We start from the raw sequence: 23,472 nt of genomic DNA, 5'->3' as shown, positions 1-23,472 counted from the left end.
TAACTTTGAATGGTCACTCCACACAAGCAAAGTACCAGCAAAAGAAGGAAAAAAAACTCCAGAGACGTTCCTGAATTGACAGATTGCAGGCAGGCAGCAGGCAGCAGAAGTAGCCTGCAGTACTGCATTCTAAGCACTGTGCCACCACGGCTCTTATAATAATTATAATGTCTGAGTTGTGTCATTTCCTTGATTTGATATATGTTAGCCATCTGTAGCCTTCACTTGCAATGAGTTATGACCCAAATGTTTTGCATTCAAAAGAAAAAAATGAATAGCTATTAGAATCTAGAAAATGTTTTACAATTTGGTCCCAAATTAGTTTTGATTATATACTGTTCTGATCAAACAACCCTACTATTCTGTTACAATACAAGTACAAAACTATTTAAAAATGTTTTTCACAAATAAGCATATTGTCATAATTTTAGTATTTTTAAGGAGAGAATTTTGGTAATTGTTTGTGAATAGACATCCTCTCCAAAATCATGCATTTGTTGACAATGGATTATTATTTAATGTTATATTTCATGCATTTTGACAGAATGGTTTATTCATCTGCAGACGAATGTATTATAGTTTACTTTCAATTTCAAGTGGATTTCAGAAGCATATTATCATAAGGGAAAATTTATTACTAGTATATAGTCACTGTGAGAGACAGACAATTGTAGTTTGTGATATATCTTTTGGTTTTTTTCCCATTAATATTAAAGACAGTTTACAAAACTACCCGTGATATATACATTTGACTTTGGTAAACATTTTCAAAAGTTTTTTATATTGTTGCAGAAATGTTGGGAGAGAATGCTGGAAATTATTGGCAAACACAATATTGGGGAAACTATTCTATCCTGTTTCCTTTTATCCTAATTTATAAAACATAACCTGCTGACAAATAAGGGCTGTATGCAAAGAACGTGGTGAGCTAGCTGCATGCATACACTGCTCTAAGTTACACTGGTGTTTTCAGAGAACCCTGAATATCATACATGTAACTCTCTGCACCTCTAACATTAGATTTTAAGATTCACATGCAGAGATGTACAGACAAAATGAGCCATGATTTCCTCAACATTTGGATATGCTCATCAGCCAAAGTAAAGTATAATTCATCTTAAAGTTGCCAAGTTTGAAAAACACTGAGTTAGACTGAACAAATACAGAACGTGACCTGCTCTGGAGGTCCATGCAAGCTTCAAAAGTGAAGGGAATGACAACAAGTGCATCATCATTTCATAACATAACATAAAGTTATGGTATTTGCATAATGATGCCATTATGTTATATGCATCACCTTTTTACGTTATCATGTTTTATTTCCTCTTAAAAATTTCAAGTTCTTTTTTCAAAAATAATTTTGTTAAAAGTAGAAAAGCCCAACCCTCTGACTATCTCTGGTCTTGCAAGGTAGTTTGTGTTCTATCGCCAGAACAAGATAGACTCGAGACTGGAGTTGAGTCCAGCTCTTTATTTAACTGTCAGTAACTTCAACTAAACTCGAGCCGCAGCAGCCTCTTTTATAGCGGCTGCTCGCGGCTCGCAACCAATGGCATTATTTTAAACCTCCCGCCGTTTGGGTGGCCAATCATAAACTGTTGTTAACCACCAATCGCTAGGCGGTAGTGATTGTCCAATCGGAACGTAGTATTACGAGTATGCAAATGTCTATATACAACACCCCTCCCCTCTTGGTACGGTCCAACTTTACGTGATGTAGTCACGCAAATAGGCGGGGCTTTTGTGGGTCCTACTTGACCTGCGCAGCTCAGTCTCTGTGTTGTCTTCAATCGGTTCAGATGGGATCGATGTTTCTCCTGTCCTTCTCTCTGGAACCTCCTGGAAGGGTGCGTCAGCCATGCCACTCCCGCCATGCTTTGTTAGGTTTGATTTGAGCGGGTTTGATTGCTCCCTTCTGGCATACTCGGGCAGGTAGAGTTGGCTCGGCTGCTTCTTCCCTCGTTTTCCTCCAGCTCCCTTCTTTCGAATTCGCCTGGTGGTAAGTAGTTTTTATTTGTTCTTGGGCTTTCTGATGCTGGTTGGTGGCCTGTTTTTAATTGTGTTAAAGAAGGGTCTTCCTTTTCTTTATTATTTAAGGGTTTCCCCCCCCCTCTGGTTTTATTATTATTTATTGGCTGTTTTGTATGAGTTTGCTCTATGTTTCAGGGTGTGTCGGTGCTGCATTCGAGATATCAAGATCGTAGTTGGTCTATGTGCCTTTTCCAGGTTCTGCCATCTGTTGTTTCCAATCGGTACGACCAGGGGCCTGTTATTTGTGTTATCATGGCCGGTAACCACAATGGGTCTCCAGTAAGATTTTTCGCGTATACCAGGTTGCCTGGTATAAACGTGTGGTACTTACTGGAAGAGTCTGGTGGCTTCTTGGGGTTATAGGTGGGGTGTAGACTGTCCAAATATGTTTGCAATTTTCTGCCCATTAAAAGTTCAGCTGGACTCTTGTTTGTTGATGTGCACGGCATTATATGTTGAATTGTGAGCATTGTATTTATTTTGTCTTGCATGTCACCCCATTCTAGTTTTTCTAATGCTTCTTTCGTGTATCGAACCATGCGTTCCGCCCATCCGTTTGCCGCCGGATGAGCTGGTGCTGTCAGGGCATATCGTATGCCTTGTTCTGCGAGGAATTGTTCAAAAGCTAAAGCTGTGAACTGTGGGCCATTGTCCGAGACTAACATGTCTGGTAATCCATGAGTGGTGAAGAGTTTCTTTAGTTGTTTAGTGACAGCTTCAGTCATTGTTGAACTCATGATGCTGACCCCCAACTAGTTCGAGTAGGCATCGACGATGATTAAAAATGTATATCCCTTTGTGGGTCTGGTGAAGTCTATGTGGATCCTTGACCAGGGGCCTCTGGGTGTCTCCCAGTCAAGGACCGGTGCTAAAGGGGGGGTAGGTCTGGGCGACTGGCATTTACTACAAGTTTTTACCCAGGTTTCAATGTCTTTGTCTATTCCTGGCCACCAGACGTAGCTTCTGGCCAGGGACTTCATTTTTACCATGCCTGGGTGTCCCTCGTGTAACATGTTCAGCACATCTTCTTGTAATTTTCTTGGAACAACAACCCTATCCCCCCACAATATACATCCTTTTTCAATTGACAGCTCAGTTTGCCAGGTTCTGAATGGTTTAAAAGTGTCATTTTTGTCGTTTTCCGGCCAGCCCCTCCCCACCCAGTTCAGGAGTCGGGCCATTAGTGCGTCTTTTGCAGTTTCCCTTGCGATGTCCGATGCGGTGATGGGCAGCTTCGATATTGTTTCAATTTGCAGGGTGCGTGTGGTGGGAGCTGGGTCATTGTTGTGGTCTGGTAGGGGTGAGCGGCTCAGTGCGTCGGCATGGGGTATGACTTTTCCTGGTCGATAGACGAGCTTGTAATTGTAGGCTGCAAGAAATTCCGACCATCTTGTCATCCTTGGAGACAGGATGTTGGGGGTGGCCCTGTCTCCTGCCAGGATTCCTAACAGTGGCTTGTGGTTGGTAATTAAGGAAAATGTCCTACCATAAAGGTATTCGTGAAAACGTTTTACCCCCGAGATAGCAGCCAAGGCTTCTCTGTCCAGTTGGCTGTAGTTTCTTTCGGCTTTTGACAGCATTTTGGAATAAAAGGTGATCGGTGCATCTCTGCCATCAGGTAGTGTGTGGCTAAGTATTGTGCCTACACCGAATGGTGAAGCGTCGCAGGTGACAGTAGCATGTCGCTGTATTGGATTAATACAGATTTGGATGTTATTAAGTCCTTAATTCTTTGGAATGCAGTTTCTTCTTGTCGGCCCCGTCGCCAGATGGCTTTTTTATCGAGTAGTCTATACAGTGGTTCCACTATTGTTGCCTTCTGCGGCAAAAGACATTATAAAAATTAATGAGTCCCAAGAATGCCTGCAAGTCTGTTTTGTTTTTGGGTCTGGGTACTTCTTTTATCGCTTGTATTTTTTTTCCGGTGGGGTGGATTCCTGCTTCATCAATAAGATATCCTAGGAACTTGACCTGATTTGTGGCAAGTTGGCATTTTTCTTTTTTGACCTTGAGTCCTGCTTCTCTAAACCTTTGCAAGACTGCCCTTAGCTGGTCCTTTAGTTGTTTTTTATTTCCGGCGGATATCAATACATCATCAAAATAGGGAACCACCCCTTTTAGTCCTTGGAGGAGATGTTCCATCAGGCTTTGGAAAATGCCGGGGGCCACGCTGACACCAAATTGCAATCTGTTGCATTTAAATGCTCCCCTATGTGTTACAATAGTCTGTGCCTCTGCCATCTCGGAATCAACTGGCAATTGTTGATATGCCTGCGCGAGATTGAGCTTTGCAAAAAAATTTCCTCCCCCCAATGAGTGCAAGAGGTGCTGAACTACTGGAACAGGTTATGCGCTCTGCTGTAATGCATGGTTCACCACAGTCACCACAGATGCGCATGGACCCATCCAGTTTCCTGGGAGTTACAATCAGGGTTTCCCATCTTGCATGGTCGATTGGCTCTAGCACCCCTTGTGCGATGAGTTTGTTCAGCTGCTCATCAATTTTTGGCTTTAACGCAAAGGAGACACATCTGGCCTTTAGCCGGATGGGCGCTATGTTCGGGTTTAGGCTAAATGATATAGGGGTCCCACGGTACTTGCCTAAGGTCCCGTCGAATACGTCCTGGAACTCCGTCATCAGGCTTTCTTCCCAGTCTGTCTCGGTGACGCTGTTGATTCCTGTCACTTCGATCCCCAAAGGCACGAACCATTCTAAACCAAGTAGGCTGGGGCGGTCTCGGTTAACGATGGTCAAAGGAAGAATTTCAGTGTGTTTCTTGAATTTTACCTTGAAATGTCCCAGTCCAGCTACCAGAATCTTGTTTCCTTGGTAGTCTTTTAAAGTCAGGCTTTGCTCTTCAAGTTCTTTTTGTCGTATGTCTGGTATCAAGCTTTTTATTGTGTTCCATGATACCATTGACAGATATCAGCTGGAGTCCACTTCCATTTCACATGGCTCTCCCTCTATTTTGATGTTTATTCGAACCTTCTTAGCATCAGTTGCTCTGGCATTCCCAATGATAATTGGTTGGTGTGTTTCTTCCTTCTCGTTGAGTCGCTGACTTCTATTTTCCTGGCTCCAATGACTTCCAGTTGGCTTCTCTTTAGTTCTGGGGGGGTGCTGCCTCGTCTTTTTGGACTATAGCTCTTTTTGTTTCGGCAGACCCTTGCAATGTGCCCCCGTTTTTCGCAGTGTCTGCAGATGGCGTCCAAAAAATGGCACTCAGAACGCGGGTGATTTCTTCCGCATCCAGCACACTGAAAATCAGGTTTCCTTCCTCTTTTTTCTCGCCAGTTCCATTCTGACTGGAGCCTATGTACCTCTTCATCTTCGTCCTCAAAGTTGGTTGATGACTCTATGTCATCATGGTGGGTGGTTGCGGTAGTGTGTTTCTGGGAACCTTCCACTTTCTTTTCTCTGCTCTGGCTTGGGCTGTTGGCCATATTCATTTGCTTCATTTTCGCCGCAGATTTTTTCACTGCCTCAGCTGCGGTTGCCTCAACGATGGCTTCATTTATGGTGATGTTGGGTCGATTTAGTAGCTTGCTCTGGAGGGTTGTGTCTCTCAATCCAAGAACCATGTGGTCTCTCATGGCTTCGTCCATGTTGAGAAATTCACATGCTCCTCCAATGTCTCTTAGTGCTGCTACAAAATCCCCCATACTTATGCCTTCTTGTTGATCCCGTTTATAAAATTCGTGTCTTCGAATAAGATTGGAAACAACAGGTGCGTAATGGGCTCTCAGCATCTGGTTCTGGTCCGGCCATGCCATCTGTTTGACATCATGCGGCTTTGCCAATGCTTTGGCAATCTTAAAAATGGTAGGTCCGCAATGCATCAGGAATACGGCTCTCTTCCTTTGGTCCGTGATTCCTTGTAGTTCGTTACTCTCTAGGAACATCAGGAACCTGTCGATATATGATTCCCAGTCCTCTTTGGCTGGGTTGAATGGTGCGGGTGGCGAATTATTTCCAGCCATCTCTTTGACTTCTTGGCTCTCTTCGCCACATGCTTACAGTCTTTGTCCTCTCAATCCCAACTTCGTTGCCAGTGTTCTATCGCCAGAATAAGATAGACTTGAGACTGGAGCTGAGTCCAGCTCTTTACTTAACTGTCAGTAACTTCAACTAAACTCGAGCCGCGGCAGCCTCTTTTATAGCGGCTGCTTGCAGCTCGCAACCAATGGCATTATTTTAAACCTCCCGCCATTTGGGTGGCCAATCATAAACTGTTGTTAACCACCAATCGTTAGGTGATAGTGATTGTCCAATCGGAACGTAGTATTACGAGTATGCAAATGTCTATATACAACAGTTTGCCTGGCTGATTGACCAGAAACTCATGTCATGAAATGGAGTTCATTACATTACACAACCTTTAGCTTTACATTACTTTACTCCATGGAAGAAAGGAAAGCTGTAACAATCAGACTTTGCAAAGCTAGAAATCACCCAAGAGACCAAAAATCAAAGTTTTAATCTGATCTGATCTGGTTCAGTAATTCAATCATACAAATATAAGGAGTAATCCAATTAGGTGCTATTCAAATTGCGAAATCCCTTGATAGATTCATACAGCTATTCTTGCTAGATAGAAAGATATGCACTCTTTTTTACTGAACACAAGCATAAAATATAAGATACTCCTTTATCTTACAATAAGGTATACTAAAATAGCATATGAATGAAGCACAAGAGAAAGTAAAACAGCTGGTAAATCAACCACAGCATAATAATACCCTACTGCAAAAGCTAGGTCTGATTTTAAGATTATGCTTCTTGTATGATTCACCCATTGAAAGAAAAAACTCTACATCCATCAGATTGTTAGCATTATTGCTGAATTATTTTTTGTTGTAATGTGGCAGGCTATTTCTGAATTCTAAAAACTTTGGAATCACCCGATGGAAACCTTCCTTTACCAAAACCACTTTTTAAATTAATTTCTGCTGTGTACCATTGCTTCATGTAGATTATATATGATAATAACTTTACAAAAAGCTCACCCATACTCTAGTTAGTCATTAAAAAAATGAATATACTGAATTCTGGAAAGTTGTCCACTGGAGTGATTGTCTATCCATGAGGGAAAAGAATGAAGGAATCAAGTCTTAGAATAAATGTTGGTGCCAGTCACTTTCTCTCTCTTTTTTTTTTCTGGCAGATTTGATCATTGCATTGGATTCTATCAGCCAGATATAGCTTCTCTAAAGGTACCGATATATGCCATATTCCACCATCAGTGCCCTTTAGTAGCCAAACAGAATAATTTCTATCATAAAATCAGGCACAAAACATGAAATGCAAAAACGAAGGTATAAAAAAGGATTGTCTTTTTTACTAACATTTTCCAAATGTGCTGTGAGGGAAGACAAGGATGCATCTCCTCAGCAGCAGTAACACCACCCATATGAGCAGAGATTAACACCAAGATTAACACTAGGCCAACAATCAAGCAAACAATTACCCAATGAAAGCCTAATCAAGGAACAATCAAGACCATTCATCAATACTGATAGGGCAAGTTACTATCAGTCACAATATATAAAAATAAGAGCAAATCACATTCCCTTCTAGAATTAATAATGTGACCGGTACCTAGTTTGGCAATCAAATGTCTGCAAGAAAACCTTGGAAAGTACCAAGGATTTCACATATTCAATCGTAAATGTCCATACAAATATTATTATCTAACACACTTTCCTATGCCTATTTTCCCCACAACAATCTATGAAGTGAGTTGGCCTGAGAGACAATGACAGGTTCAAGGTTATCTAGCTGGGTTTCATGGACAAGGAGGACCTTGAACTCACAGCCTCTTGCTTTCTAATCTGCTGCATTAACCACTAGACCAACTGCCTATAAGTGTGATGAAATCCCACAGTAAAGGTGTATGAAATATAGCTGAACATATAGATAGCTAAATTGGCACCACTTATGTAAAATAGGGAGAAATGAGCTTGTTTGCAATATTTCCAAGAAAGCAGGTGTGGAAGGAATCTTTGATAATTTAACTGAAACACTCCATGCTCAGTATCATGTAGCAGATACACTTGTTCTAGTTATCCAAGTAATTTCTCTCCTTTCTTTCTTTTAACAATTATACCTTGGTTTGGAAAGGCCTAACCACATGAGGTGTCTATTGTTAAACTTCACACATCAGGAAAATTAAATGCCTCAATTTTCCCCATGAAAAATGGCTACTGCACAATTGGTCCCAGTATTCAATATTGTGAGAAGGTTTGGGCGATGGCCACATGGCATCAAACAAATTTCTAATATGCCAGAAGACTGAAATTAATTTATTAAGTATACAGGGTTCATAACTTTTATTGAATTTTATTAATGAAAGTAAATGTAGTTGATTAATTATTTGATGAATCTGTTTTGATTGCTGATTTTAGTTGAAATGTTATTGAAGCCTCTTTTCAAAGTTTGGAAATTTCCTAAAATCTATAGAGACAATAAATGAGTAATGTAGCATTAAAAAATAAAATAATCAGTTAAACTCGTAGGAAAATGATTCAGAAAGAATGTTAATCATAAATTGCATCAGAAGAATACAGCTGATAGACAAAGATGCCAAGGAGGTAATGTTAACTCTTAAGGCTCAATTGCTGGATGAGTTTTTTATATTAACTGTACTCTGATAAAAGAAGATTAAAACTCTCCAGGCAATTACAAACATTTCTTCAGAGCTATTTGAACATTAACAAACAGTTTGAAGGAATTGAAATGATTTTTTTCTTTATTGTTTTATTCAGAAGAATATAGCTTTTTACCCTTAATTTACCCTGCTTTAATTCATATATGAATCAACATTGAACATGACAAATATTGCTTTCTGGAGCATTCTGATGAATTATTTACATTTTGCCTGGTCCAAATTGAATAGGTCCATTATAATTTTCTACAAAAGATAGACTATTCTGATATTTCAGAAAATCAGCCCAATTAAGTCTACAGTTGGGGAAAAAAGTTGCATAAACTTGTAAAACATTCATTGGCATTTTGAAACTGTTTGAATTCAGTTCTTCAGTTCCAACAGCTTTGCATAATGACATAAACACTAATGTTGAAGCAATTCGCATATAATTAATTAATTAATTAACATTGCAGATATTGCTAGTACATCTAATAGAAAATACAATAATTGCTGCTAAAGTCTCAGGTACAAGCGAACAATGCCATGCTGATGATTGCTGGATAAAAGCACGTTGGTTTTTGGTCATGAAAAACTATGAAATGGCCAATGGTGTTAAAAGAAATATTGCTGCTGATGCATAAAATGTTGTTTTATGTGATTGTGTTGTTTTATTTGGAACCTGCTGAGTCACAGAAGTGAGATGGATGGCGTAGAAATTTGATAAACAAACAATTCTTCACAAAACTGTTTTTTGCATCTAGCATAGTGACACATTTATTAAGAGGAGGAGGTTTTACTGCAGAATTAAGAGCATCCATTTTTTTCTCTTTCCCCTTCCTTCCCTTTCTTTCCCTCTCTTGCCCTCTCTTTTTCAAACAGCATATTACACTAAGGCATCCTTGGTGCTCTCTGAGCTTGCTTGTTTTCTTGCAGACGTTTCATTATCCTAACTAGGCAACATCATCAGTGCTAGTGTAGTTAGGGTAATAAAACGTCTTCAAGAAAACAAGCAAACTCAGAGACCACCAAGGATCCCTCATTTTAACTGAGCTACAAAGATTCTCCTCTGTTGGTAGCATATTACACTGTATGACTGCAAAAGAAAAGTGTAAGTGATGTTTTAAAACAAGTTGTCTTGGAAACAAAAAAGCAAAGATGAAATACAGAGCTAATGAAGCATCAGTGGGATGTCAAGACTATCTAGGTTTTGAAATTTTCTTACTAGAGGCAAAATGCACTTGTTCAACACATTTCTGATTAAGCTAAGTGCTTTGTTGTATATTTAAAGTGAAGGAACTTCAATTTCTGTGATATACACAATTGTTCCTTGACATTATATGTTACTGAGTCACAAAATATGCCTTACTCCAAAGTCGATAAGCATATGGAACAAATCAAACACTCCTAAGCCTGTACATCCTTGAAATATGGCTGAGTCAGTCTCAAATAAAATGATTCATAAACAAAACACTTAACTTCAGGGTATTAAAATCCCACTGAGATTCCATAGAAATCTAGCCGAGTATTCTACAACTAGTCTGGATTTAACGTTCTTGGTGGAAAGTAGTTAAAACAATTTTACATCTCACAAACCTACCTGGAATCAAAGTAATATTTATTTGTGGGCATTCAGAAGTTATAGGGAAATAAGTGAGGACAGTTAATTAAATCACATATAGTCTTTTCAAACTGAACTTGCCAACAAGTCAATCTCCACTTTGCCCTATCTTTAATTATTTTTATACTACTTGCAATGACTTCTTTACTGTCTTCTTTTTGTTTTTGCTGGGTTTAGTAAAATCATAGAAGTACAAAGAATACATTGTTACAAAGTTTCTGGCATTCATTATATATTTTCTGGAAGAGATATCCACCTGTAGGTTTAATTAAAAAGAAAGGGAAAGTCATCAAGCACCTCAAAAAGCAGATACAGATTTGCATAAATTTGTTTATCGTAATTTGCATACTTCAAATTTATTTTAGAAAAATGGCTCTGGATCTTGTACAAGTACAGTACCACACTGTTATTCATTAACACAGCTAATTCTCTATGGCTTTTATGCAATTATAAAAAACAAGTGTAAGTGTAAAAAAAGAAGACATTGCTTTCAAATGCCATTTTGAAAACAGCTACATTTAAAAAGAAAAAGAAAAATCAGATGGAAGCCAAAATAAATGGACTCTTCACAGAAATTAGCTGTGTTTATTCAAGATTTGAAGGAGATTTTCAAATTATATACTGTAGATGCACGCATAGAAGTACTGTAATTTTAAAAGAATTATTACATATCCTACTAAAATGGGACAGCCCTTGGCCACATACTCTGTATGCATTCCCAGTTAGCTATTGTAATGTCATTCTCTCTATTATTATGGTCCTTTAAACCAGATGTTGACTGAGCAACTCATCAAACAGAGGACTTGTTGTATGACAGACTTTCAAATTAGAGCCTATAGTCTACAGCAAATATTTTACTCTACAAAGCAGCAGTTAGGTTTTTTTGATTCATATAGCTCTGGGGCATTATAGTCCTGTTTCTTTTTAAGCTTTTTGAATTCTAAGCTTCCAGGTATAGTGTATGGATTCCAGTATATAAAGTTATAATAATGAGAATGTGCAGTTCAAAGTACAAGTTTATTGTTGTGCTGAGATTTTTGGTATACAACTATGGATTGAGTTTTGTGTTAAGAATTCTATTTTGCAATGCCAAAACCATAAAATCCCCCCAAAAGATAGACAATAATGTTGTATTTTAAATATGAAAACACAAACACAAAAGTTATAGGAAACCAACCCAAAATGGCTGAGACCATGCTGAACGCAGTTTATGACCTCATCAGAGTCATTTAATAAAGTTTTATTTGGATTTCAGATACAAGTACAAAAAAATTAACAAAATTATAGGCTATAGGAAATCTCCAACAGAATTTGTTTTTATATTTATGAAACTCTGTTTTCAAAGTCTATTGGGAAAGTACCGGTATGTTTTATATAATGTGGTTCAAACCATGAAAAATGGCTACATAATTAAGGTAAGTAAACAAAATGTCTATCATTATGAGTTTACACAACCTGTCCTTCCAGAAAGCACAACATTTTATATATAACCATATGGTTCCAAGCGTATGAGAAAATATTTAGTGAGTTGTTTTAAATTCCTTTAGGAATCTATCAGGCAACAATGACAAATGAATCCCTTCCAAATATAACTGCAATACTCCATTTAACACTGGTGGCAAATTGTGCTATTTGATGGATTACGGGAGTGGCAGTCTACCATATTCAGAGGGCATTCAGGTGGAAAGAAAACAAAGTGTAAAATTCAATCACTAGAATAAAACTCCTTGTTCCAAAACAAGTCTTTATCTGCCCATCACAATCCTAACAAAATGAAGCACAGTAGAAAAACAACACAGCTTTTTTTAAAAATCTTTCTGGCCAAGTCCTGAAGATGAACTGTTTTAAATAGGAAAAAAAAAAAGCATGAGGTCACTTTTCTTGGCGAAAAACCTTGCCAACTCCAGTAGCAACATTACTCTCTACTATGAAAAAACTGGGCACTAACTTCTGTGGTGTCACTTGGAGGACAAACCAGCCCCAAGAGCAAACTTCTTGCTGTCCTATGGAATTTAAGCCAAAAAATAAATAAATTTCATAATGTAACATTGCATATTTAAACAGCTGTACAGTGGTTAGCTGCTATAGGTCAGTTACATAAAATATTCTTTGTATGTAGGTTTTTGTATATGTGTGTAGGATGTGTAGGTATGCGTGTGTATATTTGCGTGTCATGTTTTTTTTAAAAAAAGCTCCAACAGTAGACAGTATTGCCATTGTTTTATTTATTTATTTTATTCTGGTTATTATTTTAGCCCCCTTTGTATGCTGCCTAGGTTGCTTTGTGATTGGGCTCTCTTCGACTTGAATTAATCAAATTAATCAAGAATATATAGACAATGATAGATGATAGATTATGATAGATAGATGATAGATAGATAGATAGATAGATAGATAGATAGATAGATAGATAGATAGATAGATAGATAGATGACAAAATGGTTTAATCCTGGCTTTTTCCTTCTCGTCTTTCTGATGTCATTAATGCAGCCCAGTTTGATCTTGCTTGAAAAAGCATCAAGAGATTTTCTTTGTTCTTTGCCATACTAGCTAGCATCCCATGAACTATTTAAACCATCTTCTTTTAATTTAATCCTATTGAAATGTGATGTATACTTCAGCCACAAAGCAACCCGCAAAGGCATATTTGTATGAAAATCCATTAATTTTATGACTGAAGGAGCGGAGTATGCTTTTTGCCTTCCAGAGACTCCATCAAGAAAATTAAGAATCCTAGAAAGAAAAAAGCAAGTGTGGAGTGGGACCAATTAAGTCAGCATAACTGCTTTTAACCACCCATTGCTTATTAAGTTCTGCTGGGAAGCTCTATGAATCTTTGTAATAGAGTGAGGAACTGCCTGTTTGGATTATTGGGATTATTTCGTAGGCCTTTGAAACAGCAATAGTTACTTGTTTTATCATTGTAAAGATTAGAAAGTTTAACAAAAGCCTTGCTTTCTTGGTAGAAAAATGCCTGGCATGCTGAGCTTTGAAAAGGATCATAAATGAGATTCAAAAGGAAAAAACTTGACTATCCGATGGGTGAGGGGCATAAATAAACACCTGAGCCCTTGTTCTATCCTCTTTCCATAGCAGCTAATTCCTAACTAATCTTCCTAAGTATCTTCACCTCTTGTATTTGAAGTACCAATATCTTATTGCTTCCAGTAACAATATCTTATTTCATCTAACTTCCAGATACATCCAGATGTGTAGCCTTTGCCTTACAACCATTCCTTTGACCTTCAAAGTTACAACAGCATTGAAAAGTTATTTACAACCTGTCCTTGAGGTTACAACTGCTGTGGTATCCTCAGTCTTGTGATCAAAATTTGGGTGCTTGACAACCATAATGTATGACAACCATACATTTGGGTGCTTGACAACCATAATGTAACATCCCGGGGTCATGTGATCAAATCATCTTGGTCCAACACTTTGGTTCTCACAGTGGCAACAAGATGTTTCTTGGATGCAGAAGAAAATTGACTTTTTTCCCTCCCTCCCCAATTAATTGATGAAGCAGTGGATTTTGCGACAGCTTTAAGAATCTGCCCATCACTGGGAGAATTAACAATGAGTTTGGCTGAATAGGCCAAAAACCCTAGATAGTACTTTTGATACATTCTTCTATAAATATAAGAACATAAGCTAGACAGTTTAAAGCAGTTCATCCACTTTAAGGAAATTCTTTTACAACTCTGTAATATGTAACAGGATGCTAGTAAAGAACTGTAATTTTTGCTTCAAGGAATTTTATGTACTAGATTCCTTCATTGATATATTTATTGGTATTCTTAAGGAACTTGTAAAACAGGACTACTTGCAAGACATATTTAATTTCTTCTTCTGCAAAGTTTATGTGTTCTGTATGCTTGTTCTTCCTTCTTCAAATTTGCCTGGAACATGTATTAAATGTATAATGCCTGCCATTTCCTGGATCTTCCTACCCTGGACTTATTTTGAAACACTTATTGTTGCCAGCTTTAACATTTTTGGGTCAGGTACTAAAGATGCATATAGGGGAAAATGCCAGGATGATTACAATGTTTATAAGTCACCCAGTCACTAAAAGTGAGTGGCCATATAAATATTCTAAATAAATAAATAGAAATGTCTTGATAGTGCCAAGCATGAGATCTTACTCCATTTACTATTTGGCTAAGGTGTGCCTAGACATTGGTGAGGAAGGAAGGGAGGGAGGGCATGATTTTATTGGTCAAGTTTCATAGCCTGTTTCTGTGGCTCCTTTGGAGAGTTTACCAAATGATTTAGCAGTAATGTGACTCAACTAAGGCAGTGACAGAAATGTGAACTATATTGTTTCAGTCCCACGTCTTCTTTTCACAATATAAAATGATATGTCAACCCACCAGGCATTTTAATAATGCAGAATGGTCAGTATGAGCAATTCAGAGCTTTGCTAGACAAACCAGTGTGGTGGGTTAAGTGATGAATAGTCCCTTGGGAAATCCAGATCAAGTGCATCCTGACTCACAGAAACTAGTGGGTCTCTTGGAGGCAATCTCTTGGCCCAGCCTACCACACAGGGCCGCTGCAGTGGAGAAAAATGTGAAGAGAGTAATCTCTGTATGCCAATTTGCACTCTTGAATTAAATGCAAGATATAAATGTAACGTACAACTATTTGTCCAAAGTTGCTGGGATATAGTGGAAGAACAGAAGTCTTTTGATTTGAGAGGACCGAGAAGGAAATAACTGAATTCAAACAGTTGAAAATCACTGTTGTAATCAACCTGTAATCACAGTCCCCAACCTTTTTGGCACCAGAGACCAATTTCGTGGAAAACATTTTTTCCACAAACTGGGGAGGAAGGAGGAGCATGCAACCTAGATCCCTAACATGTGCCGTTTACACTTCTATGAGAATCTAATTCCTGATGATCTAAGCTAGCACTGGGCCGGTGATGCTAGTTGCTGAGCAGTGACTGCAAATATAGCTATAGCTTCACATTGCTTACTTGCCTGCCATTCACTTCCAGCTATGGTGGCCCAGTTTCTAACAGACCACAGAACGGTACTGGTTCATGGCCCAGGGATTAGGAAGCTGCCAGTGGGAACACAGGCCATCCTATCCAGAACAAGAGGGAGAGGACATTTGTTAAATATAGTAGAGATGATTCAACTCTATTCTATGTTGCACGATTCCATTGTGTCATTTGGATTCCTATTATATCTATTTTTAAAATAGAAAAGCTATACTTTGTAAACAACAACACACAACTCTGGTTTTCATTAACCATTTCATGATTTCACTGAATATTCCACAAAGGTTACTTTCTAGTTGTTTTTTCCGCACCGCTTTCACAAGCCCAGGAAAAGAAGTTCTTTACGTTTAGTCTGCTTAGTGAACAATACTTTATTACATTTAAAGCATATAAATCATTTTCAAAAACCAGTCTTCTGCTATGATCTTCAAAAATAGGCTGACCAGCCTTATCTGGAGTTTCTGCTGGAAACAGGTTGCTGAGAAGCAATTTGTGACCAAAAAAATAGATTTGATGAAGAATCTTTACAAGATCCCCCTCACACAGGATTTTTTTTTTCCTCTAAGGAAAGTCCTCTCCTGTAGAATCGTGGGCTCTCCAAGCAGAGATGATACTGTAGCTTTAATAATGACATTGAGGTAAGGATTCATTCCAAACTTGGTGTCTGGGCTTCTCCGTAAGCAACGGGGCCCCACTGCTGTAATTTGAGAGGAGAAGAGAGATCCTACGGCCAAAAGCTGAAGTCCCGCGTTAGCAGCACGAATCCAGATGTAGAATGAAGGGGGGGGGAAGTAGCCCAAAGCGCTTGCAGCAGCTTCGGGCAGGTCTCAGTCAAATCTGGACGCCAGCACGCCCTCTCTCCCTCCCCGTTTTAACGTGGGAGTTTCCTAACGCGCGTGGAGGCAGGAGAAAGGAAAACGTGGTTAAGGAAAAGTTGGTGGGAAAGAAGCCAGAGGCTCCTCCTTTTAAGGTTTGTTAATCTCTCCCCCCAACCACCCCCTTCCCAGAGGGGGAAAAAAATCAAAGTTCTCGCGGGCAAATCGGATGCAACGGAGAACTCTCCGCGGGGAGCGAGAAGGGCCAAGCGGGTCCCAATGAAGCCCTGCAATAAGGACGGCCGCAACCGGAGGACTTGAAACAAGGCGCGACCGGAGTTGCCTTTGCCCTCTTCCACTTCGGGACGCTTAGGGTGTCGGGGCAGGTTTCATCCCTCCCACTCCCCGGGATGCTGCTGGGAGTCCTGTCGGTGTGGCTGCTGAGCTCTTCTATCAGCTCGTGCCACGGCTATTTCGACGGCCCGCTTTATCCGGAGATGTCCAACGGGACGTTGCATCACTATTTCGTGCCCGACGGGGACTACGAGGAGAACGACGACCCGGAGAAGTGTCAGTTGCTTTTCAGGGTGAGCGACCGCCTGCGCCGCTGCACAGCGGACGGGGAGGGTGAACGCTCGCATCCCGCGGCAGTAGCGGCGGCGGCGGCGCCCGCTCTGACGCTGCGCGAGGAATTCACCCTCCTGGGCCGGCAGGTGGAGGACGCGGCGCGCGTGCTGGAAGGCATCCAGAAGAGCATCGCCTACGACCTGGACGGCGAGGAGAATTACGGCAACTACCTGCGCAGGGAATCCGCGCAGATCGGGGACGCCTACGCCAACTCGGAGAAGTCGCTGGGCGAGCTGGAAAACAAGTTCCGGCAGGGCCAGGAGCACGAGAGCCACGAGGAGAGCCGCCTCAACGACGACTTCCTGGGAATGCTGGTGCATGCGCGGGCCCTTCTCAAGGAGACGCTGACTGTCTCGGCCGGCCTGCGGGACAAGTACGAACTACTGGCGCTCACCGTCCGGAGTCACGGCGCCCGCCTCAGCCGCCTCAAGACAGAGTATCTCAAGGGCTGAGCGGGAGCGGGCGCCTCGCTGGGCTTCAAGCGACCCTCTCTTCTCCCCTCCCCTTTCCCCTCTGGTCGGCCACGCCGGCGGGACTCTTGCCGGCCACGCTTCCTCACGGACGGACTTTCCTCCATCACATCGGCCCTTCCTACTGTACCTCAGTGCAGATTGTTGGCGATTTTCAGCCGAGCACCTTGAAAGAGCAAAATAAAGGGCCTACCTTTAGGTTGCGCAAGACAGTTCAGACGACAAATCGACGGTTGTTTCCCATTGCTGAAAAAACAAAACCTGATGGGGGCGCTATTTTTGCTAGGTACCCAAAAAATCCAGAAAAGTGACATACGCCTATTTTCAAGTTCGTTTCATAGCTTTCTGACAGATGGAAATTCGAGTTATTGGGGAGGGGGGGGGGGTCCATGTCAGTAAAAAGAGGGTTTGTGGGATTTTGCCAATTGGCAAAACGTTGAAAGCTTGCTTTATTGCATTCTTCCGCATTCTTTAGCATAATGTATCTGAAATAGAGGGGACAAATAAAATGACCATTGGCACAATCTATGTACTTATCTTAGTAACTCATTGGGCTGGCTTCTTCACTTATGGTTAGGTTGCAAGTTTTTACTCAATTACTTGGAAGTCAGTTTTATTGAGTAAAAAAAAAGGTCTGGATTTGGAGTCTATAAGAGTTTCTGTGATTAAAAGCTTTGAAGATAATTCCTTTTAATTCCATTTTAGTGAGTTCAAAGAAGTATATACAATGGTATAGTCAAACATCTCAGTTCTGGGGGATTTGGGAGTATCTGCTATGTTGCAAGAGTTTTATAATCTGTTGGTCACACTTGAGCAATGTTATATACACTTAAGTCGACTGATTTATGGAATGTGTTGTATAACCCTGGAGGAAAATGTTATAAACAGGAGATGCTAAGTTACAAGCTTTGAAATTTGTCCTCTAGTTCTTTCAGATGAAATCTTGAACTTCTATGGTGATCTGGCATTACTAAAAATCAATAATTGATAGAATTTCTGGTGCCAAGGTTTCCATAGATTTTATTTTGCTTGCTTTTTAAAATAAATCTATAAGGTTGCCACTGCTTGCCTCATTTCACACTGACAATTGAGGAACTCAGTTAATGCATTAATCCTTTTACTGATTGGTTATAAATACCCTGGAAATTTTTGATGTTATCAATGGTTTGTGGAAAATGATGGAATGATAGTTATTTCATTTTAATTCATCAGGAAAAGAAAATGTTTATGTTTAATGTAAAAGTAATTTCCCCATCATTTTACTGAGTGTTTTATGGAAATTGAAATGGTCATTTGAACAAGAATATGATAGCTATTAACATGCACTGAGCACCAGGTAACAGTTATTTTCTCTTCCAATTTTATTTTTATTTGCCCTGAATCATGATCACCCAAAGAAATACCTTTATCATTTTTAAAAAAAAAAACATGCTCTGTGCAGAGTACATAACTGGCTGTGTTCTGAACTTTACAAAGAAAGGCATCAGAAGATAATATTCTGATATCAGAAGACCAGTTGCTTCAGCTATAGGTTAATGTAATGGGTATTCTAAAATAAGCAAGTTTTTAACGGGCAAACCACCCCCTATGGTTTCCCAGGAAAACTCAGCCAAATTGGAAGCAATAACTCATTGTGCCTCTCCCTGTTCTGCACAAATGGCTTTAAATTCCTTAAAGAGATTTTGCAGAGCTAAAGCTACTGTTGAATGTTGCTTGGCTCTTTCTAAGATAACAATTTCCTTCCCAAAGAATTCTTTTGGATTGCCAACAATTAGGCAAATATTGGAACAATTTACCAATCCAAGAATGCCTAATCTACATTGTAATGTTCCATAACTGATGTCTGCAGAGTTCTATAAAAAATTTTATGTTGTGTTGATAATATAGACTAAGCCTTTAGAAACAACAAAAAGATTTAATAGATTTTTGCCACTGGTACTCCACTGTAAGGTTATATGGTTTTGTGCTTTTGGAAGGTTGCAACAAACCAAGTAACACTTTCAAAAGAAATGAAACGGTAGCAATCCAAACCAAGATGATAAAAATAGGTTTGAGGTTTTTGCTTGTTGTCTTCTTTTGCATAGAAAACTCATATTTAAGTCAAAGTGAGATTAATTTAAATTTGCCCCACTTTTCAGAAGAAAATGGTTGGGATGCTTGAGGCTTCTAAAATCATTAAGAAGTGGGAATAGAAGCCAGCAAAGCTCCAGAGAAACTGAACAGTAACTTTGTATTATAACTTAAGACCAAATGACAGTAGCCAGTTTTTATTACTATAAAATACCCTTTCCTCTTTTGGTCCATATATATCATCATTGATACTGCTTCAACCAAGCACTAACCCCACTGATTGTGCCAGGGTGTTGCTACACATCAAAATAAATGATACTCTGCAATTATAAGATATGTGACACATTTCTTAGATAGGATATTTGGAAATGGGTACTAGAACCTCGGGATATGGCTGTGACCAAAAGAAACTCAGCAAAATTAAAAGAAACTAATTTTCCTGCCATTATCCTCAGAGTAAAAAGACTAGATTTTCATGGTGCTGAATTCTATAGTTTTTAATTTTTTCATTTAAAAAATCAAATCATACTGTGATATGTAGCATAAGGCCACAAACGGTCTGATTTTCCCCCTTTGAGGACTATAGATATGCAGTGTCTACAACAGCATTTCCAAAAGCAACCAACAATAGATTCCAATGGCTTCTACCCAATGTTTTCTTTAAACATATTTAATAATGTCATTCCATCAATGAAAACCTAATCAGCTTTGCAAATCCATAAAATCAGGCACATCATCGTTGCATATCCCATCTATATTGCTGTATGTGAAAAGGCTGTCATTTCTGAGACCATGTCTTCACTTTTCCTTAAAATACATTATTTTTGCAAGAAAGCATAATCCATAATAAAAAATATGGCAGTATCAGCTCCATTCCCATTAAATAATACAAGGGGACATTTTTTAAGATAGTACAATTCAACAAAAATCAGCATCATGAACCCCGTTGACCTTAAAACTAATCACCGCTTGAATTTTTGTTTGGCATTAGCGAGGCTTTAGTTTTAATAGAATTAAGTTTAGATTTACTTCACCTAATTTTTTTTAAACTACCACAGCAAGACAGAATGTTTTATTATTGAGATAACTTACTAAAGTGAAAGATTGCCATCTAGTGCTTTAAAAAGTCTGATATACTTACTTTGGAAGAATCCACCAATAGAATCAGCTTCTCAAAATGTGATTTATTAGGTGTGTTAAGTTTTTAACCCAAAAATGCTTCTTCAAAAGGCAAATGGACTTTTTTTTCTCCTTGAAACTGCCTTTTGAAAAAGCACCTTTGGGACATCCATGACCTGGATGACTGAAAATCTCCACAGACATAATTTTTAAGTTATATTGTAACTTTAATACAAGAAATATATATGAAGCTAAAAACTAAATTAAGCATTCTAAATTTTAATATCCTTTTTATGTTCCACTGTCAGACTCCTATAGTTTTTATGATAGTTTACATGTTAGTTTGCTTGCCTATTTCCATTCTATATTAACTGAAATGATTCTTGTCCCCTTTTGTCTCCCTTCCTTTGTATTATCTTTTTTTTTTACTATTCACAGAATGAATCCATATTAATGAGAAGCAGCTGCTTTTTCCCCTCAAGATTCTAAACATACTAATTTCTAAACATTTCCTTGAAAAACTAGTTGCTACTATGTAAATGTGTTCGGCTCCTAACGCTAGTTGTAGTTCTTTTAACATACATCATCAATAATTTTGTTCTTTCCATGCTTTTTGCTAGCTTTTGTTTCTTGAAATCATTTATCTTCTTGGACAACAGCAAAACTGCATGAAGGATTTTTTTAAAACTATTGCTCTAAATTGAATATTAGTAAAATTCAACAACTAATGTTAACTTTCTATGCGGCAAAAAAGCAATTTTGCATTTATTTAGTTTTAACACATATTTAAGAAATAGCTAAAACACGTTTAAGTCCTGCAATTCAGAGAGATGTTAATATTTATCATAGGCTTTGAATAGATTTCTCTTTCAGAATACCAAGGATTTTTTGTAGATTTTGTGCAGTTTGTTAAAACTTGGTTTATTAAATCCAATTTACATTGAACAAGGATAAAAGTGATACAAAACAGATTAAGGTAGCTACAGATTTAACTGCTGTGTAAAAGAGAACTTTCTGTTCAATTCTCTTTTCAACTTACTAAAGGAGTACTGTAGTGTAGTAGGTGACTTTGCAGGAGGATTCTTAAAATAAATGTGTCTCTAAATCTACTATAAGGACTCAAATCTTTCCTACATTTTCATTCTCTTTGTAAGTTTGTTTTCCCAGTGAATGTTGTGCCTAAGCCTTGGACTACATGAAGAAGATCCTCTTATATTAACTATAAATCTTTGGAATATTACTGGTAGAAAAGTAAGCATACTATGTCTGGACTGCAGAAATTCAGAGGACAATTAGTTAGCAATAAAAGCTGAAATTTTCTGCTTCCATCTAGTGGTTATCCAGATGTTTGTAATCTAAATATAGTGTGTAATTTTAATGACCTACGGTTCTATCTGCTTAGAAAAATCAAAGGCAATTGAAAAACAATCAACAGATCAGGTGGGCAGATATTGTCACTAACTCAAACCCAGCCCTACAAGAGTTCAAAGGAGAAAACAAAATCCGTTAGGCCATAAATAGTTGGAAGTAGCTCAGAATCAACAACCATCTCTCCACATTTCATAGATGTTATTCAGTCTGGTTTGGCAATTCCTCTTGGCTTGGAACAGCAATGGCAGAAAATTTTTGTGTAGCCACTTTATAGATGGAATTCAGTCAGAATTATATTGGTCTTCCAGGGATTATATAAATGATACCTTTTTAAATTTTCAATGATACTGGACATAGACTGATTGGAGTAATATTGGCGCTTTCTGTGGAATCATATTGTTACGCTTTCATTGAATAACTTGACTAAATTTGTTCTTAAGTATGTACATGGAGAGGTTAGGGGGGAAAAAATCTAAATGTTTTCCAAAGGAGTGGAGCTCCAATCAGAACTTAATGAAAAAAGAGATTGAATACTGAGCCCTGCCCTGAAGGTTAACCCAATTAGTATACATGAAATTGATTGTGGAAGCAAAACATTAATATAATCTTGCTAGCTTATTTGGATATTAAATGTTATGTTAAAGAATGTTTCCTTACAAGGTTTAAATTTTTAACAAGTCTTTATTATTTCTCTGCTTATTTAGCATGTAAATAGACATGACTAAACAACTAATACTGAGCTATGAGGATAGAAAAGCATCCAATTTTTACCAGTTACACCCTTGAGAAATTGTTAAATTGTAAAAGAACAACAATCTCTTCTAATTTGTTTCCATGAATTATCCTACTTATCATTATTTCGTACATATTCTTTATTGTTCTACATCTTGTTATTAAGTTAATAAAGTATTTTTATGCTTTGAAATATTTGTTGTAAACACTCCACTACCATATTTTTTTTTAAATTAGCCTTTTCAAGGATGCCTAAGTGTATATATAATTGTATATACACACATAAAAAGAGAAACAACAGAATGATGAAAACTCCTTAATCTTACAACACATAGACAGACTCAGTAAGTTTCAGGGGAAACTATAGGTATCCTAGACCAAGCTAAATCCAAAACATGCTAGGAAATTTCAGAAATTTGGCATTCAGACAAATCAGTCGTGAATAAACACATGGATAAACCACATTTACATACCATTCAGGAGACAATAAAAAGCTAAGAAGGAAATGGAAAAAAACAATTCATCCTCTGCAGAGGCCAACACACAAATAAGCAGGGATTAACACCAGACAAATAATCATGCAGAAGACAATTCCCTAATCATGGGACTATAGTTAGTGCACAATTTGTAACCATTTGATTAGTACTGTTCAAAGTTATAATAGTGTTGAAAAGTGATGAATGGTTCTCACACAATAGTTGTAGTGCCCCTGCAATCGTAACTGCAATTCAGGCGTTTGGCAACCAGCATGAATTTACCACAATTGCAGCATATTGAGGAAATATTTCATAATTACCTTTTGCAAACTTCCCAATCAGCTTCTAATAAGCAAATAGGGAAATTGGATTTGCTTGATAATGGCCTGGTTCAGTTAATGACTGGCAAAAGTCATAAAATAGGTAATGACTTAATAGCATCATTTAATATCAGAAGTTTTGGTCTCGATTGTGGTCATAAGGCAAGA

At 38.4% G+C, this 23,472-nt stretch overlaps 1 protein-coding gene and 1 long non-coding RNA gene across 2 annotated transcripts in view; one reads left to right on the top strand and one right to left on the bottom strand.

The window, feature by feature from the left end:
• The window catches only part of LOC148128143 (uncharacterized), a 30,732-nt gene extending 13,241 nt beyond the window's left edge, over positions 1–17,491 (bottom strand). Inside the window, exon 1 of the long non-coding RNA XR_015740927.1 lies at positions 17,410–17,491. This is a non-coding gene — a long non-coding RNA (uncharacterized LOC148128143). The remainder of the gene's footprint in view (positions 1–17,409) is intronic.
• FIBIN (fin bud initiation factor homolog) lies at positions 15,662–19,716 on the top strand. Its single transcript, XM_026706323.2, has one exon. The coding sequence runs from the start codon at positions 16,530–16,532 to the stop codon at positions 17,196–17,198; it is 669 nt and encodes a 222-aa protein (XP_026562108.1). The 5' UTR covers positions 15,662–16,529; the 3' UTR covers positions 17,199–19,716.
• The last annotated feature ends 3,756 nt before the right edge of the window (positions 19,717–23,472 follow it).

The sequence above is a fragment of the Pseudonaja textilis genome, chromosome 1, assembly GCF_049901715.1.
Source record: "Pseudonaja textilis isolate UNSWEBS1 chromosome 1, rPseTex1.2, whole genome shotgun sequence".
Classification (NCBI taxonomy): domain Eukaryota; kingdom Metazoa; phylum Chordata; class Lepidosauria; order Squamata; family Elapidae; genus Pseudonaja; species Pseudonaja textilis.
Note: the sequence above shows the minus strand (reverse complement) of the source record. Positions and strands in the feature narration are given on the sequence as shown.

What these genes read in the sequence shown, in the direction of transcription:
- FIBIN (XM_026706323.2), top strand. Translation starts at nt 16,530, where the DNA reads ATGCTGCTGGGAGTCCTGTCGGTGTGGCTGCTGAGCTCTTCTATCAGC.